The 26,666-nt window shown below is 52.9% G+C and overlaps 10 protein-coding genes and 1 non-coding gene across 11 annotated transcripts; 7 read left to right on the forward strand and 4 right to left on the reverse strand.

Moving 5' to 3' along the window:
• The first annotated feature begins 334 nt into the window (after positions 1–334).
• PHACADRAFT_258637 (uncharacterized protein) lies at positions 335–3,987 on the forward strand. Its single transcript, XM_007397270.1, has 15 exons — positions 335–1,272; positions 1,326–1,493; positions 1,572–1,614; positions 1,668–1,812; positions 1,862–1,890; positions 1,943–2,075; positions 2,128–2,221; positions 2,273–2,425; positions 2,478–2,736; positions 2,791–3,094; positions 3,145–3,214; positions 3,273–3,456; positions 3,518–3,678; positions 3,734–3,836; positions 3,893–3,987. The coding sequence occupies exons 1-15, from the start codon at positions 367–369 to the stop codon at positions 3,952–3,954; spliced, it is 2,814 nt and encodes a 937-aa protein (XP_007397332.1). The 5' UTR covers positions 335–366; the 3' UTR covers positions 3,955–3,987.
• Positions 3,988–5,591: 1,604 nt separating this feature from the next.
• Positions 5,592–6,333, reverse strand: PHACADRAFT_258639 (uncharacterized protein). Its single transcript, XM_007397271.1, has 2 exons — positions 6,313–6,333; positions 5,592–6,257 (listed from the first exon to the last, which is right to left on the reverse strand). Exons 1-2 carry the CDS (start codon positions 6,313–6,315, stop codon positions 5,604–5,606), a joined length of 657 nt encoding a protein of 218 aa, XP_007397333.1. The 5' UTR covers positions 6,316–6,333; the 3' UTR covers positions 5,592–5,603.
• Positions 6,334–6,641: 308 nt separating this feature from the next.
• Positions 6,642–7,257, reverse strand: PHACADRAFT_258640 (uncharacterized protein). The gene is made up of 3 exons (XM_007397272.1): positions 7,223–7,257; positions 7,029–7,176; positions 6,642–6,958 (listed from the first exon to the last, which is right to left on the reverse strand). Exons 1-3 carry the CDS (start codon positions 7,246–7,248, stop codon positions 6,776–6,778), a joined length of 357 nt encoding a protein of 118 aa, XP_007397334.1. The 5' UTR covers positions 7,249–7,257; the 3' UTR covers positions 6,642–6,775.
• An 894-nt stretch (positions 7,258–8,151) lies between these two features.
• On the forward strand, positions 8,152–8,727 carry PHACADRAFT_258641 (uncharacterized protein). Its single transcript, XM_007397273.1, has one exon. It carries the CDS (start codon positions 8,198–8,200, stop codon positions 8,720–8,722), a length of 525 nt encoding a protein of 174 aa, XP_007397335.1. The 5' UTR covers positions 8,152–8,197; the 3' UTR covers positions 8,723–8,727.
• Positions 8,728–9,103: 376 nt separating this feature from the next.
• Positions 9,104–10,789, forward strand: PHACADRAFT_258643 (uncharacterized protein). Its single transcript, XM_007397274.1, has one exon. It carries the CDS (start codon positions 9,204–9,206, stop codon positions 10,377–10,379), a length of 1,176 nt encoding a protein of 391 aa, XP_007397336.1. The 5' UTR covers positions 9,104–9,203; the 3' UTR covers positions 10,380–10,789.
• Positions 10,790–10,803: 14 nt separating this feature from the next.
• On the forward strand, positions 10,804–12,758 carry PHACADRAFT_175173 (uncharacterized protein; the record flags this gene model as incomplete). The annotated part of the gene is made up of 6 exons (XM_007397275.1): positions 10,804–10,811; positions 10,987–11,161; positions 11,207–11,288; positions 11,337–11,712; positions 11,777–12,377; positions 12,433–12,758. The coding sequence occupies 6 exons, from the start codon at positions 10,804–10,806 to the stop codon at positions 12,697–12,699; spliced, it is 1,509 nt and encodes a 502-aa protein (XP_007397337.1). The 3' UTR covers positions 12,700–12,758.
• A 173-nt stretch (positions 12,759–12,931) lies between these two features.
• On the forward strand, positions 12,932–13,005 carry PHACADRAFT_t93. Its single transcript has one exon. It is a non-coding gene; the product is annotated as a tRNA-Val (tRNA).
• A 3,156-nt stretch (positions 13,006–16,161) lies between these two features.
• Positions 16,162–17,460, reverse strand: PHACADRAFT_210445 (uncharacterized protein; the record flags this gene model as incomplete). The annotated part of the gene is made up of 5 exons (XM_007397276.1): positions 16,162–16,329; positions 16,374–16,510; positions 16,584–16,832; positions 17,169–17,260; positions 17,320–17,460. The coding sequence occupies 5 exons, from the start codon at positions 17,458–17,460 to the stop codon at positions 16,169–16,171; spliced, it is 780 nt and encodes a 259-aa protein (XP_007397338.1). The 3' UTR covers positions 16,162–16,168.
• A 421-nt stretch (positions 17,461–17,881) lies between these two features.
• Positions 17,882–19,223, reverse strand: PHACADRAFT_258644 (uncharacterized protein). Its single transcript, XM_007397277.1, has 3 exons — positions 18,577–19,223; positions 18,434–18,524; positions 17,882–18,380 (listed from the first exon to the last, which is right to left on the reverse strand). Exons 1-3 carry the CDS (start codon positions 19,183–19,185, stop codon positions 18,181–18,183), a joined length of 900 nt encoding a protein of 299 aa, XP_007397339.1. The 5' UTR covers positions 19,186–19,223; the 3' UTR covers positions 17,882–18,180.
• A 198-nt stretch (positions 19,224–19,421) lies between these two features.
• On the forward strand, positions 19,422–21,080 carry PHACADRAFT_258646 (uncharacterized protein). The gene is made up of 4 exons (XM_007397278.1): positions 19,422–19,479; positions 19,528–19,578; positions 19,913–20,847; positions 20,898–21,080. Exons 3-4 carry the CDS (start codon positions 19,933–19,935, stop codon positions 20,919–20,921), a joined length of 939 nt encoding a protein of 312 aa, XP_007397340.1. The 5' UTR covers positions 19,422–19,479; positions 19,528–19,578; positions 19,913–19,932; the 3' UTR covers positions 20,922–21,080.
• A 2,406-nt stretch (positions 21,081–23,486) lies between these two features.
• PHACADRAFT_146816 (uncharacterized protein) lies at positions 23,487–25,962 on the forward strand. The gene is made up of 10 exons (XM_007397279.1): positions 23,487–23,866; positions 23,918–24,028; positions 24,082–24,204; positions 24,269–24,428; positions 24,485–24,568; positions 24,626–24,849; positions 24,900–25,013; positions 25,064–25,238; positions 25,287–25,518; positions 25,578–25,962. The coding sequence occupies exons 1-10, from the start codon at positions 23,654–23,656 to the stop codon at positions 25,747–25,749; spliced, it is 1,608 nt and encodes a 535-aa protein (XP_007397341.1). The 5' UTR covers positions 23,487–23,653; the 3' UTR covers positions 25,750–25,962.
• Positions 25,963–26,666: the final 704 nt, after the last annotated feature.

The following is a 26,666-nucleotide window of genomic DNA, read 5'->3' on the forward strand; positions in this document are numbered from 1 at the left end:
TGGTTGGTGAAGGGACGTGCAAGTGCGACGGCGCTCAGCAATCCCAGGCACTTCCGAATGTGGCAGGCGCATCAACCAGACCTCGTCCCAGTTTGAGGAAGCGCCCGGTACTTACCTCAGAAGAGAGTTCAATCAGGAATCTCAGCGTCCCACGGGATATTGGCAGTGGCAGAGGCTGCCAGATTGCCTTTGCTCACTACCTCCACCACCCTCTCTACCTGCAAGCAGCCTACAAGTTAAGCCACACTCTCTTTCAAGTTGTGAGTGCATACAGTGTGCGTATCGTGTGCAAGAAGTCGGCTCAATGATTCGCTATCACGACGCGGTATTGTAGCCGACCCCAATTCAAAGCCTTCTAGATTCGTAATGACCTCCGCGGGAGGTCCATCGCTAAAGCGTCGCCGCTCGAACACATCGCCGGTCCACGAAGAGGTACCGTCTGGGCCTTTGAGTGGACCATCGACTATACGATGGCGTCAGCAACGCCTGCTTTCCATTAGACGCGAGCGAGCGCAGGACGGAGAGGGAGAGAGTGCTACGCTAAGTGTTGACTCGCCGCGCAACAATTATGGTACCATGCCGGCCATTCCCCGTCGAAATAAGTCGAAGCTCAACCTTCGACACGGGCTCTCTTCTCTCCAGGGCCTTGTCATTCCCAAAGCCATCTCTAATCCAGCTTCCTCCGCTGAATCATCTCCTACATCCTTTGTTGAACACTTGTCTTACTTGCGCGAACGACCCATATCTGCGTACGACAGGTCCAATTATGCGGGCACTCCCGAGGCAGGAAGCACGGAGAGCGACGTGAAGACGAACGGCATACGCGTCTGGTACTCGTCCTTCACCTCTATTGACTGGCTGCACGATGTTATCAAAGACTCAGCACGTCAAGCGCGCCTGCGACGTCGAACGTCTCTTCGAAGTAAAGCTCAGCGGTCCGTTGACCGAACCGTGGGATGGTTCGTGGTCTCCATCATCGGTTTTCTCACAGCCGTTATCGCATTCTTGATTACACGAAGTGAACAATGGCTCTTCGACTTCAAGGAAGGATACTGCCGCCCTGCCTGGTTCAAGTCTAAGCGTTTCTGCTGCCCCATTACCGACGACGTGACGCTTAGTTTCACACCTGCTTCTGCGTTTTCTGGTGCCGAAGGGGATGGCTGTTCCAACTGGCGAACCTGGTATAGTATCCTTGGTCCTGTTGTTGATGGCAATCCTTGGTTATCGTTCGAGTCGGAGATGGTTGAATACATCGCGTATGTTGCGGTCGCCGTGAGTGTCGTGTAATATAATAAGTAACGTCCTTATGAATTATATTTCCATAGCTTACTTGGGCTATCATCTCTTGTTTGCTAACCATATATCTAACCGCCTCCACGTCGTTCGTTACTCGCAAAGATTCAAGCATATTGGCACCTCCCATCGCGCCGGTAGAAGACGCCAAGGCTGTGGAACCGGCTTTGGTCGACCCTAAGCGAAAGGTTCTATACTTCGTGAGTTGACATAGATATATATCCGTGCTACCGTTCGTTGTATGCCCCTTCCGTGGGTCTTTCTAACCCCAATCATAGGCCGCTGGTAGTGGCATTCCCGAGATCAAGACCATCTTGTCAGGTGCGAATATTCACTGACATGCACTGTACAACGCAGCTCATGCACCCTTACAGGTTTCGTCATCCACGGCTACCTCGGCGGTAGGACATTGTTCACAAAATCTGTCGGACTCGCGCTATCCGTAGCGTCCGGTTTGTCTCTCGGGAAGGAAGGTCCCTTCGTACACATTGCTTCTTGTGTAGGAAATATTGTCAGCAGGTCTGCCCCATATGTACATATTAACAACCCAGCGCTGATCTGATTGTAGATTTTTCGAAAAATACGAGAGTAATGAGGGTGAGATCGCATGTGCGGCCAGTTTCGACATGGCTTAAGTCATCTGCTTTAGCGAAGCGCCGTGAAGTTCTCAGTGCTGCTTGTGCTGCCGGCGTCGCTGTTGCTTTCGGAGCTCCTATCGGAGGTGTACTATTTAGCTTAGAAGAAGTGTCGTACTTCTTCCCCGCGGAAGTTATGTGGAGAAGGTACGCGCATATGCTATCATGCAGGTTAAGATTGACACTTATTTTCAAACAGTTTCTTCTGTGCCATGGTCGCCGCGATGACGCTCAAGTTCCTCGATCCCTTCGGAAGTGGTAAACTTGTGCTCTTCCAGGTTACCTACGATAAGGTATGGGCTGTCGACCATATCAGCTCCATTCGAATGCTAAGACGAATTTAGGACTGGCATGCGTATGAGCTCATTCCTTTTCTCTTTCTTAGCGTCTTCGGTGGCGTCTGGGGTGCCTGGTTCTCTAAATTGAACATCCGTTGGGCCAAACATGTCCGTAATGGCACTTGGTTGAAGTGGCACCCTGTTTTTGAGGTCGTTCTGGTATGAGTGAACCCTCCGTTTTGACGCTCAGCAGGGGCTAACTCTTGCCTAGGTCACTCTAGCAACAAGCCTACTCTGTTTCGTCAACCCATATACCCGCATGAGCGGCACAGAGCTCGTCTACAACCTTTTTGCTGAGTGCAAGACTGGCAGCCCGAACACGCACCAGGGTCTCTGCGTGTTGAATCCGCCTGAGCAGGCCCTGCCCCTAATCACAGCCATCGGCGTCGCCATGGTCATCAAAGGTGCTCTGACCATCGTAACTTTCGGCATCAAGCTGCCTGCCGGTATCTTCATCCCGAGTCTTGGTGGTAAGTGCTGGGTGTATGCACGTGATGTAGTCACGGCTTATGTGTCTGCTCTAGTCGGCGCCTGTGCAGGGCGCATCGTCGGCATTCTCGTACAGTGGGCACATTTCAGGTACCCTGGCAGTCCCATCTTTGCAGCCTGCAATGGAAATTTGAACTGCGTAGTTCCGGGCCTGTATGCCATGGTTGGTGCAGCGGCTAGCTTGTCCGGTGTCACGCGTACCACCGTATCCCTCGCAGTCATCATGTTCGAGCTCACGGACACCCTGACATACGTGGTCCCTGTGATGCTTGCAGTGTTGGTGGCGAAGAGTGTCGCAGACGCACTCGAGCCGAAAGGTATCTACGACCTGGTTATCGAGTGAGTTCTGAGTAATTCTCTCAATTACTATCTGTGCTTATCGTTTTTAGGCTCGCGAACCTTCCCTACCTCGATCCTAAACGCGAGTACAGCTGGGCGGGCCACCAGATCAGTGACGTGGTGAGTAGCGCGTTGTTTATAGCTTGATCATCTCGGCGCTCACCAGTCGCCACTTCAGACGGACCGTGACGCTGCTATCATCCGCGTAAACCAGGAGAATAATGTGAAGAGCCTGTGTGGCAAACTCCAAACTCTCGTCCTTTCCGGCCGCCACGACAGCGGTTTTCCGATCGTGCGGAAAGACGATAGCGGCTCGCGCATGGTGGGCTACATCGGAGTAAACGAGCTCGAGCACGCCCTGAGTGAGTACTTAGCAGCTAACCAGACTGGATGCGATGGGACGAAGTCTCACGCGGACACCAGGTATTGTCGCCGATCACCCAAACAGAGTCATCGTGTTTCACTCAACAACATCATACGAACACCCCGGCACCATGGCGTCATCGTTCTCATCCACTGCTGGAGACACGAGCCCTATGCTGGGCAGTGCCGATCCGTTCGATCTTAGCTACTACATGGACCAAGCACGTTGCATACTACTTCTCGGATTATATCCATGCTGATTAAATTGTCTCGTAGGCTCCATTGACTGTCCAGTCAAATTCACCCCTGGAGCTTGTGCAACAACTATTCACGAAGCTCGGTGCACGATACATCGTGGTAACTGACACAAATGGATACTGTGAGTAATCTTTATTACTCGAGATTATCGCATGTATCTCAGTCATCTGCCGGTAGACGAGGGTGTCATCGACAAGAAAGTCTGGCTAGCGTTCCTTGAAGAGGTGGAACAGACGTAGCCTCGTTTCAGCCATTTCATCCCGTCTGACATCCGTCCCCCCCCCCCCCCCAGTCCCACCTACCGCGAAACAATACCCGCTATTACCTGACACAATAATCCTACTTCACTTCACGAACTGTTACGACCCAATACCCTCAGTTATCAAATCCCCCTTCATTTCATATCAATGTCGCTGCCGCCAGACTAGCATGCTTCTCTTTTGAGCCTACTCTATAAGTATATGCAACACCACATCGCATTTTAGCTCTAATTTACATACTACCTACGCATCTGCTGTATCATCATGACGCACGAATGTATTCAGGACGAACAACTTCAGCGGTCTGTACGACAGTCCCGGTGCGCGGTATCCCTCTCAAACATTCTGTAACCCGATGCAACTCGACCTGTGGCGGCGTTGTGTTTTGACCTCAGGCCGAAGCCAAGACTATTGAAGCTGGAATAATATACGCGACGTGACTTCATCTGCACCGGAAGAGCCGAACTGAAGAAGGTTGTTCTTAAGAATACATTGTTGTCGAGTACGAGACGATTAAGATGCTATGCTTGCGCATGGCCAGCTCACTGACTGTCTCGTTTGCCGTCTAGTTAGAGCCCTTCTTCTCACTCGTCAACGCACGCATCGACCAGTGCACAGTGCATACCGCACGGACGCCGTGAATGACGAGAGGGAGCCACATGAGGCACGTACATACTCTGTGCATGGCTCCACACACCATGGGAGCTCGAAACGATCTAGTAGTCCTGGCGATTGCAAGAACGGAGACGTCCGTGGAGGATCACGTCTGCCGACGGCTGAGCAAGGATTAGTCGTAGCCGCAGGTCTTTGCAGCGAGTGAGCTCTTGATGATCGAGTGCAACGAATCACATGCCGTTCCAGGTGACCATTTATTGGGCCCAAGTCACGACCACCGACGTCAGCGACCACGATAGCACCTTCTCCACTCATTATGAGAGCCTGAGGCCCTCCAACGAGACGGTAGTTTACATCGGTTAGCGGTGCGCAAGGCCTTCCTTGCTTGGTGGCTTATCTCTACGTCCGATCTATTGTTGAACCTTTTCGCGACTCGGATGCATGGGATTGTGAGGACAAGCGACATCAGTTACATGCGAAGGAACGTACTTTAGGAGCACGATTCATTTTCCCGGCATGGGTGTACAAACAATACTAAGATTTCCTATCATTGGAGCAGTCTCCTCTTAGTTTCGCGACGAGTGTCTGATACCTACATGTCCAAGGTGGCAATGAACTGCTATTCACGAGGCTCTGACCGGGCAACTAGCTGCGAAAAAAAAAAGTGAGAACACAACCTGACAGGTATTCAAATAATGACTTACCATCGCTACGACTCCCACCGGACAGCCTGGTAGTGTGGCGTCGGCAAAGGAAGCATGCAGCTTTTGCAGTTCCGTGAGCAGGCTAGCCGCCTTGGACAACGTATTAAACTGTGATCTGTCAACTTCAAACACTCCGTGATGTCGGAGGGGCCGCTAATTCAAAAATGCAGGGAAGGTGAATCCCAACTTGCCGAGTCCGAGTGTCATTGATCATCCGGAGCTCAGCTCATGCAGGCCTCAGGGTCGGTGTATTGAGTATACCTTCCTGCGACATATCCGCATAGATAGATGATAAATATTAAATTACAGTCACTTGCCATGCACAACATCTTCAGGTACCGCGATTTCCTCCGGCTCTCCGTCCTTCCGGTCTTCGACAGTCCGGAAGTCTAATTCGCCGAGCAACCTCTTCAACTCTTCTATTGCAATGTCCACCTGCTCCTCCGTCGTCTTATCCAACGGCACCACCACAACCCCGCCCTCGCCTTCGGGACTCTCGAGCGTCGCGAGTTGGCTGTCGAGCATCTGGGGTTTCATGAAATGCCCCTGACGATCGACTATCCGCTCCCGCAACAACGCCTCTTGTGCCTTGATGTACACGAAATACGTAGCGAGCCGTGCCGGCATCGCAGACTCGAGATGCTTCGGCACGCCTTGTGCCTTACATCTGCCGCGAAGGATGTCGCGGTAGTAGCGCTTCAGCGCGGAACAGGTGACCATGACGCCAACGCGTTGCGACGAGTTATCTGAGGACGACTTGCCCTGTTGCTCGGCGACCATGTGCTCGGCGGTCGTACGGATGATCTCAAGCCACGGCTCGCGGTCCGCATCATTGAGTGGAATGCCGTTCGACATCCTTTCGATGTTGCCCTTTGGGTGTAGGTCATCGCCCTCAATGTATGGGAGGCCCAATTTCCTGTTCAAAGCCTTTGCAAGTGTGGTCTTTCCGGTACTTGCCACTCCCTGCGTCCATATAGATATGGATCAGTATTCAAAGTCACAAGACATAATTGCCTACCATGACCACAATGAACACAGGCAGTTTCCCGTCTCCAGGCTCTATTTCCAATGTCATTTTAAGAGTGAATCAGGGTTGACAAGCTTGAGTGCAAGGCGAGATGTGTTGTGGTCGAGAGAGAGAGTCATGGCCGTAGTTATAAGGTTCCCTGCTAAGTTCGGTCATCGATACTCCAGGGGCGGAGCCCACGGTCCGACTGGCCGTACAACTCCAACAATTCTTGCGTGAATTCTTCCTTCAAGATCCAAACTTCAGGCTCGCAAAGTCTGGATGAGGAAAATGAAAACGAGGATGTTGCCGTACATCCGGTACAAACAGGATATGGAGACCGCGTCAAGATATCATTGCGAGACATGCAATTAAGGTTACAACACAAACACAGTAACACGCGGCAGACGACACCGAGAACATGACTATATGCGGGAAAGTGCAAAACGTACAACGTGCACGAGAGGAGCAAGAGTTAGTCGTCCCTCATTTCGTCGTCCTTGGCGTCATAGGTGTCCTCTTGTTCCGCGTCCTCGTTGAGTTCCTCGGGCTTGATGCCGGCCTTTGCGAGAGCTTCCGGAGAGGTGTAGTCGACGCGAACACCGCGGGTGCGGCGAGGCCGGATGACGGATGGATCAATGTCGTCCAGAGACTCTTCCTGCAGCACGGAACAACGAGACGTCAGGTCAACGCGTCGCTAAGATGTTGTACTCAAAGGGTTTCCTCACCTCCGCCATTTCTTCGTCTTCGTCTTCGTCTTCCTCGTCATCCTCCTCCTCGTCATCCTCGTCATCCTCAATCATGGAATCATCCTGGACAATTTTGCCCTTGCCCTTGTCATTGTTGAGCTCTTGGTTTGAGATTTCGACTTTAGAGCTGTACGTTTTGTGAGCCACTGAGCAAGCTACTAAGGGCGGAATACAAACGCAGAACCGGCAGCGGCGGCATCGGTGGACATTTTTGGAGGGATATACGATAGAACGGATCGACAGTGGTTGCGCGAGAGAGAAACGCGTCGCGTCTGCAAACGTCACACGGGAGTCCCATCACTGTGACCGTAACATCAACTTTTTGTGACCGTACGTGCGACCCGACGCCCGCGGCCGACGCCAGCAGCTTTGAACATCTTTTGAGCGATCTTGGTGAATGTGCACTGTTTGATGGACACCGGTGCGGTCTGCGCTTGCACTCTGGATCAGCTGTTTCCGACGAAGTCTATCATGCACTAGGAGCGTATCAATGATTCTCGTGCTGGCCTGAAGGTGCTGTCGCGAGTACACTTGGAGTTGTTATGGGCGTTGTGGCGCCGCTGAGCTCAAGATGGTGGCAGCATGCCACAGCCTAGAGCACGTATCCGCAGCCTTTCGGTTTATTTACATGCCCGGATTGGCGGGTTCCATATAGGTCTCTAACATTCCAACGAGTGTCGCATAACGCCGGCATCGGCGATCCCGCCGTTCAGTGTTTTTACATACTCGGGTGCATCTGTTATGCCAGCTAGCTAGTGTACCTGACACACTTCATTCTCAATCGATATCGTTTAGGAGCGAACACCTGGGTCCCGCAGCAGCCCCACAGCCCAGAAAGTGGTACTGTCTTCCACGAGCGGCTCAGCGCGTCGACTTTCCCGCATATAGAGAAGGCTTTCAAGACAATCCTGGAAACGATGTGAGAAACGTCGCCGTATTCGCGACAAATGTACCGTTGTCATGGTCGGCTGTGCAGATCTAGGGACCCCACGAGGGCGGCTTGTAGAGGAAGCAGGCCTATCAGATGGACATAGTCTGACCTTACGTAATTTGCCCGCATCAGGAGCGCGCCTGCGTCCCTGGCGTCGACGCCAGACTCGCGATTGTCCTGCGGGCCTTGTCTTTTTCCTTCTTGTCTCATCTTCGTCATGGTCAAGGGGTCCTTCATTACCCCCTTCTTGCTCGGGAGCAAGTCTAGCGACTCAACAACAGAAGACCAGCCCCAGTCCGTGAACTCTTCTAGGATGTCGGCGTCGAGATTCCCCTCGCTGCGCAGACTCGAGACATCGTCCTCCGACATGTGCAACATGGCCAGCCGACCGACAAGTCTGCCCGTCAAGCTGAAGTCCGATTACGACGCGCCAGCAAAATCGTCGTCGAGCAGCTCGAACACCCTCCTCCATCTCAAGTTCTCCGGACCATCCTTCCTCGATGTAGTAGCCAAAGACAGAGAAAACAAGGAGCCGATGTACATCATTGAAACCGTGCGCGACATTACGACTGTCTACCGACTCGATCACAGGACCAAGGAAGCTATCCCTGCGTCTAGCGTACAGTGGCCGCAGACCATTGTCAAGGGCAAGACGTCGGGAAGGACAGTACAGATAGGAAATGGTAGATGGCGAGACACGGAGGACTTTTTAAAGTTTGGGACACTGGCAAACTTCGCGTAAGTATCTACTTGCTTCACTGTCTTTGGAGCCCCGCGGTATGCTCCTAAGATTCTATGTCAAGCTCAGGCAAGCGCGATCTGCGAGCAGAAGCGGACAAGGTCGCGAGCTACGACCTTGTTCGAGGACACGAAGCCGCAGGTCAGACTTCTCGGTCGCGGCTATTGCGACCGCTTTCTTGACTGCAGTCCGCCGTCTTAGGCCATTATATTGTTCCAGACCCTCTGCATCCTCAAAATAAGGGTGTGTACTTACACTTTCGCTTGCAGAAATCGCAAGTTCAACATTCCACACTGGCCACACCCGCTGAAGTGGAAACTCGTGCCCGGCAATTCTTACATAGTACGTTTTTGCAGCTGCATCAGAAATGACATCCCGCTTATACGTGCGATAGTGTACGACGCAGGACATCAAGGGCCCAGTTGCGATCCTGGACGCGGCCGTTCTATCAGCGCCACCGCGGCTGCGCATCTACCATAACTTTATGACGGGCGACGCTGAGCGATCTCAGCGGGACAACATCAAAGGCGTGCCCATACTGCTAGTCGATTACCTTATGACCACCGCGCTGATCATGGTGACCGAGGTGCAAGAGTGGCTTGACCGCCCACAAACCGCGAATGGACGCATACGGATTCCGGGCAGCTCTCAGCCGGCTGTGCGGACTTGGCTTGCCATCATTCATGGGGAGTTCATTCCCGAGAGCCCAGACCCGCCTTCGCCCACGCTGACAGCCGTATCGTCGCTCTGGGATGAGAGTTCCAACAGATACTCGAGCGGGGCAGCATCCCTGTTTAGCGGCCTAACGACACCCTCGACGCCAGCAAGCTCCGCACACGGCCACGGCTCATTCGTTTTCCCGCGGGAAGAAGAGATCCCCCCTGTGCCTGCACTACCCGAGACGGTGCGTGCACTGCCATACGCGGCGTCCCTACCACAACAGACGTATGCGTCATTCGAAAACCTTTCTTCGCTTACGTTGCCGCAACCGTCGGCCTCGACCTCGTCACTCTTGTCTCCGGCTCTTGGTTCAAAACGAGGCAAGCGACCATTGCCAACGCCGCCTATCCTGAGTTCGCCTTCGGCGCCTCGCCCACTGACATCCCCAGGCGATGGTCCCACATCATCTTCGGATAACGCATCGTTCGAGCGCGACCGTCCATCTAGTCCGGCGTCATCAACCAGCTCGACCTCCATCTCTCGTCGGTCTCGCGTCGGTCGCTCTCTCACGATTGCAAACATGCCTCCGCTACAGCCACCGCCGAACCAAGCGCTGCCGCTACCCCCGAAACTGGCGCAAGAATTCCGTGGTTACACAGCTCCGGAGAGAAACGGCGAGACTAGTGCGTCTGCAAGCGCGTCGGTGCTGCAAGCGGCGAACCCGGATCCCCTCCCGCCGGACCAGGAGGGACGGATCCGACGCGATATACAAGCGCTGTCATTGTCGTCTATGCCATCGCCGCCGCCGCCACCGCCGCCGCCGATAATTGCCTACCCGTCGACATCTAATCAGAACGGACTTTTACAGGATGTGGGCGCGATCGGCATGGCGGCGGACAACCGAAGACACTCGTATGCGGAGAGTGTATACGAGCAACCTCCGCCAGCGTACGACGCGATCGACTTTTCGCTTCCTCAAGTGCTTTTGCCGCATCGGTAATCTTAGGCTGGACCTCTTTCTTCTGCGCTTCGAAGGTGGTGCCCTTATTTTTGATTGGATCTGCATACCCTAAAGCGATATTTACCCATACTTTCCTTTCATCTTCTCCGGCTGTAACTGACGTCTCGTTCGTGTATTAGATAAATCCTTTAAGTTCTGATTTCCTTTGCTCATATCTCCTGTCTGGCCATTTCGGTCGTACGTACAAAGCAAGTCTTGTCCTTCATTTTTGCCACAATCATCTTCCACACTCGTTGTAAATGGTACAATATCACCTCTTCCTGCTTACGTTGAACGGATGACGCCAAAGGAAAAGTGTGGATGTTATAATCTAGTCTTTGTGTATGCGTCCTATATGAGTGCGCGTAGTACCAGTTCTAACTTGCTAGGCCGACATTCGCGGCTTCAATAGCGCTCAGTCAGGATGTCGTTGTCGCGAGGCTCGTCGGGGCGCGCACTTACCCAATTAGTAATTGTGCGCATCAGCTGATGACTCACAATCAAGATCTGCGTCTGGGGCTGTGCGCACTGCTCAACTCCGGTACGTTCACTCCTCCAGGAAATGTGCACGAAACACTGACGCATGATGCCTAGAAAATATGACTAGCTACCTCTATGAGTTGCCTACGGCGGGAGCTATCTCTTTCGGCGACTTTTTGTACGACAAGTCCGCATCGTACATCTCAGAAGTCTCAGACACCACCGAGGCACGGGCGAACCTAAGAGCAGTTCTCAAGGAGAATAAGCGGTCTGACGAGAAGGATTTCCTGCGGCTTGTCAAGGTAAGAGAATGTCTGTGGGGTCTAATCGAGCTCACTGTCGTTCAGGTGCTAGACGACTACATTCCGAAGCTCTGTGGCATTATCGCCGCAGTGAACGCAGGTGAACTTGTCTTAAAGGCTGAACCAAGTGAGTACTATTGAATTACTACTACATAGTACATTAACCCATTCCCAGTATTTAGCTGGCGTACAACACTCTCTGCCTCTTTCTTCCACTCATCCCCGCGCCTGTCGGTGCCATCGCTGGCGGCGGAGCTCGCCTTTACACTACTCACGTACGCGTTTGCGTTGAGTAACATGGCACGTGCTGTTGTCCTCTCGCTTGGCACATATGAGACCGAATACGGCATCTCGGACGCAGATCGCAAGGCCAAGGACGAGCGGCTCGGGTTCGCGGTCACACTGCTGTGCAAGGCTGCGGGCGTCTTTGAGCACATCGCCAAGGAGGTTATGGGAGACTGGGACGCAGCGCGAGAGCGTGCGATAGCTGCAGGAATTTCCTGCCCACACCCGCCAGATCTCAGCAGAGAGGTGTTGATTGGCTTGAGCAAGTGCGTGCATCTGATCTTCGTACCAACTTAACAGCATACTTACTCATCTATAACGATCGCATAGGCTGGCTCTTTCTGATGCGCAGAACCTTGCCATTCGCAAACTGCTCACACGTGCAGCATTCGAGAGCACTATCTCGCCGGGGCCGCCACTGCCCAAATCGCACCCATCTCCCGCGCTCGCGGCGAAACTCCACCTCGAATGCGCGGCCCTTTACTCTTCCGCGCGCGCCCTAGTGAAGACACCCGGTGCCTCGCGTCACCTAGTCCCAACACAGTCCTCCTCTAAATCCAAATTCAAGCTCGGGTTCGGCAAGGACAAGTTTGCCGCCTCTACATCCACTCAGGATGGCGCAGACGAAGTCGTTCCTGAGCTCCGCCGCTACCTCGCGGACGAGGTGCTCTTGCACAACGCGCTCGCGCACAAATGGCTCGGCGTCGACGCAAGCGAGAACGGCGGCTCGCAGCAAAGTGGAGTCGCGGTCGGCTTTCTCACGTGGGCGCGCCAGGACCTCGAGGAGCTCAAAGGCGGCGCGAGCGGTGTTAACATTGGGGTAGTCATGGAGCGCGAGAGGGACATGAGAGAGGAGAGGAAGGCCAGAGTCCAGGCGGAAGCTGACAGTGTCAACGTGTTTTTGAAAGGGTATAAGCGGATGAACGACTCGGTATGGATGGTTTGAATGCCGTGTATGCGCTATCTTTGCTGACTTCGCCTTGTAGATGGCATTTCAAGCTGTTCCGCCGCAGTCCGATCTTCAAGCGTCAATCCCGGCAGGACGCATGGCGGTCGCAATTCGACCATATACGAGGCCTGTGCCTGCATTCGGCCCTGGATCGGCCGAGTACGTGCAACAGTACGCAGAAGCATTAGATTCACTCGCGAAGGAAGACGGAAGTGAAGTCGAGAGTGCAACATCGCTGCCGCCACCGCCACCGCCTTCTGGTGCTTCAGCGGGTGGTTATGCAGGAGCTGGGTCATATTTCTAGGGACAGCATGAACTTTTGTATACTACTAGTACCGCGCACGTTATGACATTATTCAGAACACAACCAATAATTCTCTATAACATGGTTCTGTCCTAGTACTTACATCTAGGACGAGCAATAGTGTCGATAAAAGGCTAGCAAAACAGCGAGAATTGCTGAAGGAAATCCGAACAAGAGGCAGCATCGCAATACTATTGAGTTATCTACATATAAATGCGGCAGATGTTTGCTCGGGTCGATGGCGTAGTTGGTTATCGCATCTGTCTAACACACAGAAGGTCCTCAGTTCGAGCCTGGGTCGACTCATCTTTTTCTTCATCTTCTGCCCGAATTCTTTTGAACTATTCCGTAAGGCTCCAACTGTTTAGTTTACGTGTAAATATTTTTGGTAAACACACAGTAAACAGTTCTAAACGTTTATAAACAGTTTTAAAACAGTAAACAAACAGTTGGTACAGATATTTGTTTAATCGTGCCAGAATAGCTTCTGACAAAACTGTGCAAGCCTATAGCTTGACACAAATACCTTCTGTGCTGGTTTGAGCCTGAAAAGGGGGGCACAAAAGCTGATGCTATAGCGGCGCGGCCGCGACGCATGCGGAGGCGCTCGCTCAATGTACGAGAAGACGAAGCCACAACTTCCCACCCAAGAATCAAGATATCATAGCAATATCCTCAACGGGCCCAGCGTGGCAGAGGGTTAAGGGCGCGCGAAAAGTTCCAATCAGTGAGGGTAGCATCGCGAGGTAGCATAGTACCCGAGGGCAGACTTGGCGACGAAGATGTCTGCGGAGCTAGCTTCATTGGAAGCATGCAAGATTGACTCTTAATTCAGGAGGTCAGCGCGTTCCATCGTCACCGTCAGGTAGTGGGCTAGCAACTGGTGCAAATCTCAGCTTGGTACTCTCGTAGTTGTACGATGTATACTGTACCTGTACAATCAGTCCAGTGCATCACACGTCACATAGCTCCCAACCGCCGCTCTCGAGAGCGGTGGTCACGTTGTCACAAGGGGTGCTGCCGCTTTCCACATTTTTTTCTGCTAAAATCAATATTCGATATTTTTGGGCCTGCAGCGCAAAAATTACAAGATGACACCTACATGCACTTTCCATAGCGCTGTTACTCTTCCTGTCCGTGTTGCTGTTCTGTCGGGTCACGCCTGGGCTGCCACCACCGTTTGACCACCGCATTCTTGACTGGTGTCACAGGTCACGGTCAAACTCGCCACTCCGCCGGACCGGTGGTCAACCGTCACTTGTCACACCCACTGCCAGACTGGTTGTACAGGTACAGTACTCGCATTAGGCTTTGAGAAGTGACCTAGAGAAAGCTGCTGCATGAGTGCAGACTTCGGTAGCGTGTCTTTTCCAGGGTCAACCATCACTTATCCCTTGCGACATGCTGCGCCGATAACACCACTCTTGTGGGCTGGCTTCAAGTTGTCTATAGTAGATTGGATGTAGTGGAGCAGTCAACACATACACAGTATTTCAATCTCTGCGATACTCACCTCTGGACTATGCTCAGCATGGGTTTTATTGGCATGACTGCTATCATATCTCTGGAGTGAGTCGCGACTATATGTGCGGCAGCCACAGCACAGCTGGCGCTCGATGCAGCCGCTGTGCCTCAGGAGTCCGAAGAGGCTGCCCGAGGATGATGCATGAGTGGTGAGGCACACTCTTCAGCTCACCACAGGTCAAATCTGTGTTGAAGCGCCTAGTGGCTCTGGCTCGGCGTTCCGCCCAGCATGGACTTAAGGTGGACATCTTAGATTAGGCGCTGCTAATACGTGGATAGTGATTGGACAATCGTATGTAGTGCTCCCACGCACGGACCTCTTTATGGCAGGCTTCTCCATTCTAGCAGACTTTCAATTTTGCTTCCCTTTAGTATATAAGGACTCCTCTCGCATCCCCACTGTCGTGGGCGTAGCCCCGGCCTCCCATTTTATTTTTCATTTTCTCCGATTTATTCCACGTTTATACGACCCTCCAAACGTCGTCGGCGCACTAGCGCCAGTTTACAAGTCCTAGCCACACGCCAAAACCTTGAGAACGCATCACCGACGGGCACACATCAGCGCATCAGACGCGCCTGTATCGCCGCCGCCCCGCCGCCGCATCACGCTTCCTTGGTAACAGCCGCACTCCGATCTCCACCGGACATCCGATTCCCGTCGGCCCGACAACGTCATACGTCATGACACGCCAGCCCCAGTTATCTCCGAGTCCGATCGGCAACGGACATCCCATCTCCATCGGCCCGACAACATCATACGATATGACACACCGGCCCTCTCTTCTCCGCCTAAGTCCCCTAGACACTAGCAGCCGCCGTAGCACAGTTGCTTATGTAACGCCTGGTCCGTGCGCAGCCTGACAAGTATATAAGGACTCCCCTTTGTCGCTACCTAGCCCCATCTCAACCTCTTGGTTTATTGGGCTAGGTAAGCCTTTGTTTATACCTTAGAATAGTCACTAATACAACTTGGTTTATTGGGCTAGCTGAATAAGCTAACGCACAGTCGCCAGACCTTGTCGGCGCCGCCTCCTCGTTAGATCCACCTAGTATCCCTCGTGGTGTGTCGACGTTAGTCCACATCACCCACTCTGCGTGCTCTTTCCCTTCGCACCCAGAGTAAGTCCCCTTCGTTGCTCTTGCGCAGTATGCACTTATGCTTATGCGCTGTATAGCTAATCCCCCGTGTGTATTAGGTTAGAATTATACAGTGTGCTCTTTCCCTTCGCACCCAGACTAATCCCCCGTGTGTATTAGATCGTGCCCGTGTGCCACTTGCCAGTTCGCGCTCGCACAGCCCAGTCGTCGTATCACGACAATAATCTGTTAGCAAGACTGCAAATGTATAACACTAGGACCTTCTACAGTTGACAAGAAGAAACTGTTTGTTTACTGTGTATAAACGTTTACACCGAGTTTACAAGGCTTTTTTACACACACGGAAACAGTAAACGGTAATAAACATTTATACACAGTAAACAAACAAAACGGTTGGAGCCTTACTATTCCGTGAATTTCGGTTGTGCGACCACTCCGGGTTTTTAGCCTCTGAGCATAGATCAGCTACAACGTCTCATTTGTATGTTTGATCTATAGCACCTCGTGCACTACTGTATCCACGGTCTGCGGATAATCAAATATGAGTCGCGGGGGGCAGCGAACGACGAATTACTTCTACCACGAGGGACACATACAAGAAGTTTGATTTACTGAATTACTGTGCTAGTTAACGCTAGTATACTGTAGCTAAAATGCGAGATATTATTTTCAGCTCGAGAACTTTAGGGACTAATAATAGTAGCCTCCGTGTCTATTTGCTCGATGATATTGAGGACCTCCCCGGCGCAGCCAAACAACAAGGTAAAGCCCGGCCTTCCTCAGCCGCATAAGTAGACGATTCTGCTTGGAGAGCCGTCACTCTTCTTGTAAAGTTCGTGCTGGACCATCACGTTCTCTGCGCGAGCAGGCTGTAGTCCCCTGGGCAGGGGGAGTGTGGATCGATCTCCGCACATTCGAGCAGGAAGCGGTTGCAGCGCTCACGCGTCCTCCGGATCTCGGGACTGTCAATAGTAAGGTCGATCTTGCCTTCGTTTAGCTGTGCCAGACCTGATGTCGGCTTGTTAAATAAGCGATACATTCGCTGAGTGCACAACTAGGGACGAACCACCGAGGATGGGCGTTATTGTTCTGGGGCACGATGAAGACAACACCACCATCTTCGTCACGCTTGTTCTCGTCATAAGCGACAACGTAAACTTGAACTTCTTCCAATTTCGCAAGCTTCGTCCTGTCATTGAAAACGCGAATGAGAGCACCGCGGAGTAAAGAAACAGTGCCGTCGCCAACGGCTTCGAGCGCACCCAAGCCGATGGCTTTGATTATGTACTGTGCGTCGGACGTTTCTAGACTCAAGAGTGTCCTCTTGCTCGAATATATTGCCGGAGACGCGGTGCGTAATAAATTGCTTGGCCTTATTCTCGACGGGTAGACGAGATCGCGCCATGTAAACATCTGTGTCAACGACAGGCGAGGCGTGCTTGTATGCGTCGACAGTGTCGACCTCCTCGCAGACAGCGAGCTTCCTCGGTAGCAGCGAATCCTCACGGATCCTGGGATTTGCGGAGTGAACAACGCTAATAAAACCGTGCTGGGGTGAACTGACTGTAACTCAGCCTCCTCAATATCGGGCATCTTCTCATATTTATCCGGGCAGCTCTCAATAGGCTCCTCGAGAATTTATTTGCAATGCGCATGCGGATGCCGTCAGTAGGAAAGAAAGTTTCTGCAGCGTGTGGAAGGCGCGGTAGGAAGTTATGCACCAGCCCTTCGAGAGCTCTAGTAGGAATGCCGCGTTTGTGTGCCTGCCGCACACTGCTGGGAGTAGTACTCCCACCTGAGTCACGGTAGGTTCTGTCAACCTCAAAGCGCTCATCCAACAAACGCACAGTGCGCCAGCGATCTGGGCCGTAATGCGGTCGAGTGATGCCCACCGGTCGTAGACAATTGTAACAGAGTAGCCAGCGTCGAGAAAAGCCCACTAGTGCAGTCTGATTCGACATCAGCGCCGTCAGAATAGAGTACTTCAAGTTCGCTCACCGTCAGACGAGTGACACCGCCACCAGCGACGATGATATGCTGTCCTCTAGTCATATGCACTCCTCGGCTGGAATGGAGACCTTGACGGACAACAAGCTCTCCGCTCTCCATCGTAAGGTATATGTCCGTTGATCTGGACATAGTTCCGAGAGCCAGGCCAGTTAGGGCCCGGACCGGGTCGAAGGCTGTGCATATAAAGGCACAATCGGGTCCGTCTGGCGACTGTCTTCACCGAGAACCAGGCTCTGAGCTTCCACTTTTGCTCTCAAGGAAGGAATAGGTAAAACGCCCGGCTGCCGCGCCATCGCAACTGCACGAGCAGTTCATTTCATGTACGTCAACAAGTGACGCACTCTGATTCGATCGGAGTAAACAGACGACCCTCACTTTTGCCGGCTGGGTCTGGCCACTCTGCAACGGAAACTAAATCAGAGGTACTTGGTCATCGTGTTAGTAGCCCGGTGACTGTACCCCTTGTTAGAGATGACTCGTATGGGTTGAAGGTGATAATCACTCAACCGAGCTCTCGCACAAATGAGGCACGGGAGCGTCGACGAATAAGGTGACATGCACGACAGTCCATGTGATTATAAATAAGCATGTACGTGGCATTATACGCAACTGACCGTGATGCGAGAGCACAATAATTCTCTACACGTAAAGGGTAAAACGTGCGCGTCATGGCGAGGTGCTCGCGTTACTGTAAGACCAGAAAGCAAACTGTGCCTATACTCTATCTCGAGCAGGAGCAGACCCTGAGAAAACGTATCTATACACCCAAAGCAGATAAATGTAATATTACTCCCAAGTGAAGAGTACGAGCCGCCGCACCAAACTAGGCGCACAGCGCACAGGAGGAGTCTAGTGCTTGCGGCCCTTCTTCTTCCTCAGGCCGTCGACTATCGCGCCAGCGTCGCTAATTGCGCGGGCGAGGCTGCCCTTAGAGTGCATATACTTCACTTCTTGTGGGGTGCCAATAATTTTGCCGCCTACCAATAGGATGGGCAGCTCCGAGGCCCCAGTGAGCCTTTCTAACAAAGGCCTCAACACCTCCTCATCCGCTGAGGCCAGGTCAGTAGGCGTGTTAGGTGACGAGAGAAGGCAAGGGACGTACGCCTGTACTCTACCGGGATAATCGCTGGCCCGGGTAACAAGTTAAGTTCCAGTATAATCTTTTCGAGATCTCGTGAAATGGGAGAGTGCATCTAGACTCATGACGTCAAGGTCCAGAACTCGACGATTGCGCACGGCACGCACCTTGGAGTAAAAAACGACCGGGTAGCGTACCCAAGCGTCGTGTTCAAGCTGAGCAATCTCGGTGAGCGCCTGGGGGTTCCGAGTGTCAAAGTCTAGGACGAGCTGAGGATCTATCGGCTTGGAAGGATCGACATTCGATGGGATGACATTCTGAGGCAGGCTAGCGAGGAAGGTGGTGACGGCGGCAAGCTCTTGCTCGGGGGTGAGCTGAAGCGCGGGGAGCGTGTCCGTGGTAGCGTCCGCTTCGAACGTGCTCGTCGTCGTGCCCTGTGGGCGCTTTCGATGTACAGCAGTGAGACGATGCGCTTTTTCAGACAAACGCGAGAGGCGCTGTGTGGCGATGCTGGCAAACGACTTGTCGCTGCCTTGTGGATTGCCGATCGGCGAAAGCGAGGGCTGAGAGACGAGCAAGACATATACAGAGACAACGACAAGGGTGAAGAGGGCGAGGAATGTTGTCCGCTGCCAATACTGTCTAGGCTTCCGTGCTGTTGAGTTCATCGAGGCTTGGAACTCGTTGAAGACGGCGAGCGGAGGCGTGAGAGGAGGGGCATCGAAAGAGATCTTGCCCATGTCAAGATGATGCGAATAGCCGCGACGGTGAGCCATAATAAACGAGTGTGGGTTAATTAGTGAAAGTCCTGAAGATGAAAAGAGTACAGAACAAAGGACGGGTCGGAGCAACTTCCATCTCTCAATCGGGCCCACTTTACCGCCGATCTTGATATTCACGCACCCATAAATGGACATATCAGCCAAAACTCTAGGAATTCTTCCTCGCAGCGTGTTTGCCTCGAGGCTCGACTCCCTCTCATCTTGGGTCCTCGCGGATGCCATCGCGGCGGCCGTGCAGCTCCATCTCCGCCGTAGCGTTCTCTCCGCGTAATCAGTGCTGTGCGGCTGGTGAGTGTGAGCTCCCTACGTGAGCTCCATAGGCTTACCGCGATTTAGTCCAGCGATTGCGTCTTTGGGTCTGGTGCTGAGGTACCTTTGTATCTTTTGGTGGGTATTGCTAGCAGGGTTATTGAAGCGTATCAGGAGTTCCCAGAGGCCTTTGGAAGCTGAACCTCGGTCGCACGCTGGTGCCGCATGCAACCAAAGTTCAATTTTCAGCCGACCCTTTCGAGCGACGCGGGTGCCATGCAGCCAGACGGAGACGATGCTGGGGCAGAGCCTGGAGCGGAACCTCGCCAAGACCTGAGCGAGCCGGATAACGCTGCTCATGAGACTGCAGATGCGACGCAGGGGACGTTACGCCGCACCTGCAGCTCTCAGGCGACTGCACTGCCTGCCTTGCAACATAGCTCATGTCCACTTTCTCCACTTTCTATTGCAGTCATCGAGCTCGGAGGCATTATGAACTCCTGCGTTCCATCTCCTGCTTCCGCCACCCCAGAGCGCATAACACATCAATACTTTTCTGATAAGGATGCCGACGTCATCATCCGCTCGAGCGACGCCGTGGAATTCAAGATGTACAAGGTCATCCTGTCCAAAGCGTCACCATTCTTCAAAGACATGTTCTCGCTCCCACAGAGCCCATCCGTCGTCGATGATAGGCCGTCGGAGTTCCTCGATGGAGTTCCGGTTGTAGATTTCAGCGAGAACAACCGCACTCTTGACCATCTGTTCCGCTTCCTGTACCCCTGTCCCAATCCAAATCTGAAAAGTCTCGACGACGTCCACGCTGTTTTGGAGGCTGCGAACAAGTATCAGCTGGAAGACGTCGTCTTGTACGCTCGGAGGACGTGGAACGAACTTGCCTCACTCGAGCCACTACGCGCATTTGCCATCGCTTGCGGCAGGCGATGGGAAGAAGAGGCGCGCTCTGCTGCTCTGCTCTCGCTCAAGGAGCCTGTATGGCCGCTCCAGCCGCCGATGGCACCCGAGTTCAAGACCATCTCCGGTGACACCGTCGTCCGCTTGATGTGGTACCAGCGGAGATGTGGTGAGGCGGCCATGCAGGCTGCGTTGAACCCCGAGCGGATGAACCGGCTCTTCGACGCGTCGTCCTGTACGCACTGCCTCGGACCATTCTCCATGACGCAGACGCGTCGTATCCGAGACTGGTTTGCGCTTTACACGAGGCAGGTGGCACCTTGCCTAGAGAAACAACCTTCTGGACGCACCGCCACCGAACGAGGGCTGGTCGAAGGCGCGATCAAGCATGTATTCGAAAACGCTCCGTGTGAAGTAGACATGCATTGCATTGAGCGCATCCGTCAAATCGTCCAGGTCTTCAGTGACGAAGTGGATAAAGTCGTCGCCCAGGTGCGTGACGACGCCACATTGCGATAGCCAGACTAATTTGGACGGCCTAGGTTCCGCTCGAACTGGACTTGTAGAAGATATTCGCAACCATATCCTGCTCTGAATCGCTTTGCCGTCTACTTGTATTCTCGTTCGTTGCTCTGGAGATATTGTGATTGGCTCATGTAAACACCTATGGCTTGTGGGTATGTGTCTTGTGTACACCAAATCAGATAACGAGTAAATGTGACGTCCACCCCCCTGCTCTCAGCCAGGTACATATAGAGACGTATTTACTCCGGTACAACCGCATGTACTCACCTCTGTCCAAGTCGACCATGATCTTCCCCCACCCTGTCACGCCAGCTGCATTTGGACAAGGCTTCGCCGCCTTCAACGACGAGTACGCAGATTTGATCGCTCATTCCGGCGATAGACTCAACACGTTCCATGTCCACAAGGCGCTCTCGCCAAGGCCTCATAGACCGTTCGTGGACATGTTCACCCTATTACCGGAGCTGGGCGCGCAAGCGACGGACCCGCAGGAGGTCACGTTCGAGCTCCTCTTCCACTTCATGTACCTGATGGCAGACCTGGAGCTGCTCGATGTGTGCCACATCGCGAGTGTGACTGTGGCGGTGCGCAAGTACGAGGTGACGTGGATAGTGAACAAACTCAGCAAACTTCCCTTTCTATTTTGACAAATACCACAGCTTCAGGAGAATCTCCCGCGGGTGCACATATGTGCTGTACGGAGCGCTTCAGGAGAGAGTCAAGAACGAAGTTGAGATACAATTCTGATCAAACTCAAGTATACTGTCCTTTTACACGCAGTCATGACTGCCGAAGCTATATCAGCGACAGGGGTGGCGACGACCCGAAGATGCCCCACATTGCCCACAAAAAGACTGTCACTGAAAGCAGAGCAACCCGGAAGAACGACACACTCACAACTGAACCCTGTATCACAGCTTTGCGTTCGCCTTCAATCTCATGTTCTCTGGTAGCTTTTCTCAGTACCCGAACTTGGAGTGTTTCTGCTGCGACTTCAGGTTCGTGGCCGTTTTGCACAGTTTTGGGTTCGACCCAGAAATAATCTGTCTGGCCGTGATCTCTATCTTCTTGGTTTTCATCGTGTATCAAGCATGTGATGTAATTATTAGTTCTCTGAGCAGATCCTGATTCTAACAGAATAGATGAGCTGAATGAGGAAGATCGCTGCGGTGGTCTTGATCGACGCCTCACGAATCTGTTCGTAGACGCTATTGAGGAGCGCCACGATGACAGAAAAACTTGAACTGCCCGAGAGCATCGATGAGCTCAGATGTTGGCCTCAGGAGGTGCGATAGTTGGTGTCAAGTAGTTGTGAACCGAGCGCAGGCCTCAAAAAAGAAGCAAAGATCGAAGAGAGCACCAGGGGGGCAGGTCGTAAACAATTTCGATGCACATGCTGACGTGGTATGAGGAGGCCGTCACCCTGAAGTTCGTTAGCGCGAAAGCCGGGGGAGGGGAAATGCGAGAGTCGTGAGCTGTAGAACACTGTATTAAGGCTTAAGCTCGAGCGACATAGTGTCGAACCTATGACCACAGAGCTGGAGCAGGAGAGTATGTAGATTATGCTTTGCCGAATAGATAAAGTCTTCGACGGTCTAGAGGTCAAAGGGGAGGTAAAACGCACAGCGCCTTATGTGGTCGGTGCCATCAAATGCGGGGTGATCACTGAGCTGCAGCAGCGTCATGTTGAGGCGGCCTGAGTGTACTATGAAGTCTTCGAAGGTGAAGTTCAACAAACGCGGGACTGTCACGGTCTGGCTGGCTGAGGGTGTCGATAGAAATTTGTGCCGGTGGAACGGAGGGTTTATAGACCGGTCTTGACCATTAGCACTCCAGCATCCAATCAGAATTCCTTTGACTGAAACGATATCCGAAAAGGAGTGCGACTCGGACTTGTAGGTAAGGCAAGGCAAGCTACCTTTAACCCAACCTTTGATCCGCGTCGGGATACTGGCATATCGATCCGGCGCTTTTCAGACGCTTGGCCGCGCCCTTGCTGTGGCCCCTGTTGTTCTCACGCCCTCCGCGATCAATTCGCGCGGAGTCGGAACGTCCATTCAACGTCCAGGTCTTCAGGCCTCTGCCCGCTGCTCTGCAGGACGGCCGACGGCCCGCCCTGCTACCAGGGGTACCGTGTCCTAAGACACCCAATTTAGGCCAATATGGACTGAAGGCTGCTCATGCAATGGGATCGCGCTCGTTTTCCGGTGTCCGAAGTCAATGACAATACTAGCTAGCGGACGCTCAGGCACGAAGATCCCGGAGTCTCGACCCTTTGTTTGTTCCGCACAGCTACGACGCGAACATTTATGCAAGGTGGTCTCATGTTTTGTTAGTAGCTGTAAAGCGCTTCTAGCTCTAATAACGCGCAATTCGAGTCGATTGTTAGCATGTTTAATTCCTGTCTATTTTTCTAATGTTGTGCTGATAATTGCCCAGTGGTAACTCTCAAGGAGCATCTCAACATCACGGACGCCACCGTGGTCGGGCGGTCTGCGGATGCGCTTCCCAAATTCTGCCGATAGATGGCGGAGAAACGACGGCCGCGGTGCTGCTTCTTTCCTGCGCGAGTTGGAGCTGCATTTTTCTTGGCAACATGTAAGTCAGATCCCGCCGTCACCGCCCATAGAAAGACAATGTTTCAGATTACCTGAATGCCTCGCGAAGTGTGTACTAACAGGCGAGGCACCCCGACCAATGCGCCAATACACCTTACGTATCGAACGCGGGATATCACGCGCTGACTCCCTGGCTGTCTCCACCTTGAGCTAACATGGGGTCCATGTCGTTGTACAAAAAGCGCGGCTCAGGAAATCGCCGTTCGCATGCCAAACGAATTTCTCCCCAAATTACCGTTATCGCCAGTTGCAGCCAAAATCCCATGACAAGCGACCCGTTATCATATGTCGGCGAGCTGACGACAGCGCAAGTCGTCGCCGGGGTTGTTCTCGTATGGCTGCTCGTCCGCCACTTGAGCGCGAAGAACGTACGTCCTTAACGCCACTCCACGCCCCAGCTACGATGCCATTGACTACAGCTCCGCCATATCCCGACCGAAGGCGGACCCTCTTTGCCAATTCTATCTTTCATCGGGCTTTACAACTTCCTCACCCATGGAAGAGAGATCATGCAGCGGGGTTATCAGAGGGTGTGTTCGTTGTATCCTCCTATAGCGTGTATTCTCACTGTGTCCCACTACAGCACAGGGGCAGGACTTTCAAAGTTGCTATGGTGGATCGCTGGCTTGTTGTGCTCTCCGGTAAGAAGTTGGTCGACGAGCTGCAGAAGATGCCAGATGACACAGTGTCATCTGCTACAACGGAGGTGCGCGTCCTTCAGCTGGGTTGGCACGGAAATGTCGTAATTTTATTCCTTTGCTCAACGCCAGGTTTTCGAGATGCATCATGTGTTCGACTCTTACTGGCACAGAGACCCTGTTCATATACCGATACTGCGAAATCTCACGCGAAATCTCGCATTGGTATTCGAAGACATGTTTGACGAGCTCAGCATGGCCTTCCGAGAGCATATTCCCGCGAACAGCGATCGTGCGTAGGGTGACCTGGGACGTGGTAGTACCAAAATCGGCTGATATCTCCGTTAGGTTGGCTGCCAGTCCACGCTTCTCCTGTCATGAGCACAATCATTACACGTGCTGCAAACCGCGTATTTGTCGGCATGCCCACTTGTAGGTGCCAACGCAAGTTTTGCAAGGAATTGGCTCACTGACAGGCACTGCACTCAGGTCGAGACAGTGGCTATGTACACATGATGGTGCACTTCGAAGAGGACGTAAGCAAAGCCGTGAGGCTTCTCGCAATATTCCCTGGTTTTATGAAGCGCATCGCCGGTAGGAAAGCCACGGTCATCGACAGACGTGTTCAACAGTGCCTCGACTACCTGCGGCCAGCTATCGACGACCGGATGGCTATGATGACCAGGTTTGGGAAGGACTGGGCAGACAAACCGGTGTGTCACCTTGGCGGCGCAGTTCTAGCCTATTTCTGACCTAAGCATAGAATGATCTATTGCAGTGGATTATTGATGAAGTTGTAGCTCGCAATCAAGGGCCAGAAGAGGTCGCGCGCATAGTATTGTTTATCAACTTCGGGGCCATTGGGACGACCTCATCCGTAAGTCTTCAGTATTGTAGGGCCAGAAGTATTAACCTGGTGTATTTCAGGCCATACTCCAAGCCTTGTACGACGTCTCTATGCGTCCCGAGCTCGCTAACACTCTCCGGGAAGAGGTTGAAGTGGCTGTGGCCGAAGAAGGTTGGACGAAAGCCGCGACGAACAAGATGCGCAAGCTCGACAGCTTCTTGCGCGAGTGCGAGCGGCACAACGGCCCGACCACTGGTGCATGTTCTTCTCCCACTCGCTTCTCCCACAACTGACAGCTCACAGTGTCGATGTTCCGCAACATCCTGCAGCCGGTGACGCTCTCGGATGGGACATTCCTTCCCAAGGGTGCGACGGTCGTCACACCGACATTCGCGACTCACTTCGACGAGGAGAACTATCCGAACGCGACCCTTTTCGACCCGCTTCGGTCTTACAAGAGCGACAAGTCCGTGCAGCCGCAGCTGATTACCACCTCCGCAGACTACGTAACATTCGGGCATGGCAAGCACGCGTGGTATGTTGCTTCACCTTGTCGTACTCTCACGCAGTAATTTTGACTGCTGCATGCACCAGCCCTGGTCGGTTCTTCGCCTCCAACGAGCTCAAAGCCATGTTAGCGTATATCGTCGTAAACTATGACCTCAAACCAGAGTATGAGGGTGTCCGTCCCGAGAACTTGCAGAGGGGACTGACCAATGACCCGAACGATACCGCACGAGTGCTGTTCAGGAGACAGGTTGACTAGAAGGTGCGGGAGGGAACCGTGAAACGCGCGAAGTTACCACTTTGGGACGGCTCTAGAAAGTTTCAATTTTCTCATCATGATACTCATCATGGCCTGGACATTTCAGACAGGGAATCGCCACGGAGAGGGTTAGTTTCAATCTTATCGCATACGTCAGTCTGCTATGCCGCTCTGCTTTGCTGAACATGATGTCCTGCCCGATAGGCTATCCAGTAATTTGTACGCGGTGCGAACTTATCGTATGTATGGGATCGCTCGTCTCGATCAGTAAGGTGTCCAATCTGGTTAGAATCTACTAACAGAAAGCAGGCGAGACGAAAAGCGTAAATCCTCCAAATGGACGCTCCTCCGCCATCTTTTATATTTACTGCACCCACTCGGAGCCGGAGCTGAGCGTGCTCGAAGATTGCCGTACCTGGTGCTGCTGCTACTGCTCAAGACTCGATGTCGAAACTCAGTGAATTTACTTCGCGGCGCGGCGTCGACGATGTAGGGCACCTTGAACATTGATCCGTCGATGAACAGCGGGGTACTCCGGATCAAGACCGTGAGCCGGAGCGCGGAGAAGGCCAGACTGCCGAACATGTGCGCGAGAGAGTAGGCCGAACGTCCCGCCGAGAACGCGAGCCGGCCATACGTGCACGCGATGTGCGCTATTCTCAGAGATGAATGCGAGTAGGATCCAGCGGATGATGTCCCGACACCTGGACCCCTCACGACTCACATGTGTCTCTCCCCGTGCAACCATATTTCTAGATCTAGCTTGTGTCAGAAGGTCCGTAACCCAGTGCTTCGCCCGTCAACGACCTCGCTATCGGTGTCGTAGTTATACACACCTCGCACGGCGGGTTGAAGCCTAAGGTGTGGCTAGTCGGCCGCATAGCTTCCATGTTAGTCACACACTTGACCGATCATCC

This window comes from Phanerochaete carnosa (genome assembly GCF_000300595.1).
Source record: "Phanerochaete carnosa HHB-10118-sp unplaced genomic scaffold PHACAscaffold_6, whole genome shotgun sequence".
In the NCBI taxonomy this organism is placed as follows: domain Eukaryota; kingdom Fungi; phylum Basidiomycota; class Agaricomycetes; order Polyporales; family Phanerochaetaceae; genus Phanerochaete; species Phanerochaete carnosa.

Bases quoted from the DNA above. Each gene is read 5' to 3' on its own strand.
- PHACADRAFT_146816 (XM_007397279.1), top strand. From the start codon at position 23,654: ATGGGGTCCATGTCGTTGTACAAAAAGCGCGGCTCAGGAAATCGCCGT. The intron at 24,850-24,899 runs GTGTGTCACCTT...ACCTAAGCATAG, and splicing joins AGGACTGGGCAGACAAACCG to AATGATCTATTGCAGTGGAT. The intron at 25,014-25,063 runs GTAAGTCTTCAG...GGTGTATTTCAG, and splicing joins CCATTGGGACGACCTCATCC to GCCATACTCCAAGCCTTGTA.
- PHACADRAFT_258646 (XM_007397278.1), top strand. From the start codon at position 19,933: ATGAACTCCTGCGTTCCATCTCCTGCTTCCGCCACCCCAGAGCGCATA. The intron at 20,848-20,897 runs GTGCGTGACGAC...TGGACGGCCTAG, and splicing joins TGGATAAAGTCGTCGCCCAG to GTTCCGCTCGAACTGGACTT.
- PHACADRAFT_258640 (XM_007397272.1), bottom strand. From the start codon at position 7,248: ATGCCGCCGCTGCCGGTTCTGCGTTT. The intron at 7,177-7,222 runs GTATTCCGCCCT...CAAAACGTACAG, and splicing joins CCGCTGCCGGTTCTGCGTTT to CTCTAAAGTCGAAATCTCAA. The intron at 6,959-7,028 runs GTGAGGAAACCC...TCCGTGCTGCAG, and splicing joins AAGACGAAGAAATGGCGGAG to GAAGAGTCTCTGGACGACAT.
- PHACADRAFT_258641 (XM_007397273.1), top strand. From the start codon at position 8,198: ATGGTCAAGGGGTCCTTCATTACCCCCTTCTTGCTCGGGAGCAAGTCT.
- PHACADRAFT_258637 (XM_007397270.1), top strand. From the start codon at position 367: ATGACCTCCGCGGGAGGTCCATCGCTAAAGCGTCGCCGCTCGAACACA. The intron at 1,813-1,861 runs GTCTGCCCCATA...ATCTGATTGTAG, and splicing joins GTAGGAAATATTGTCAGCAG to ATTTTTCGAAAAATACGAGA. The intron at 3,837-3,892 runs GTGAGTAATCTT...ATCTGCCGGTAG, and splicing joins AACTGACACAAATGGATACT to ACGAGGGTGTCATCGACAAG.
- PHACADRAFT_258643 (XM_007397274.1), top strand. From the start codon at position 9,204: ATGACGGGCGACGCTGAGCGATCTCAGCGGGACAACATCAAAGGCGTG.
- PHACADRAFT_258644 (XM_007397277.1), bottom strand. From the start codon at position 19,185: ATGGCTCACCGTCGCGGCTATTCGCATCATCTTGACATGGGCAAGATC. The intron at 18,525-18,576 runs GTGCGTGCCGTG...TCATGAGTCTAG, and splicing joins CGGTCGTTTTTTACTCCAAG to ATGCACTCTCCCATTTCACG. The intron at 18,381-18,433 runs GTACGTCCCTTG...ACCTGGCCTCAG, and splicing joins TATCCCGGTAGAGTACAGGC to CGGATGAGGAGGTGTTGAGG.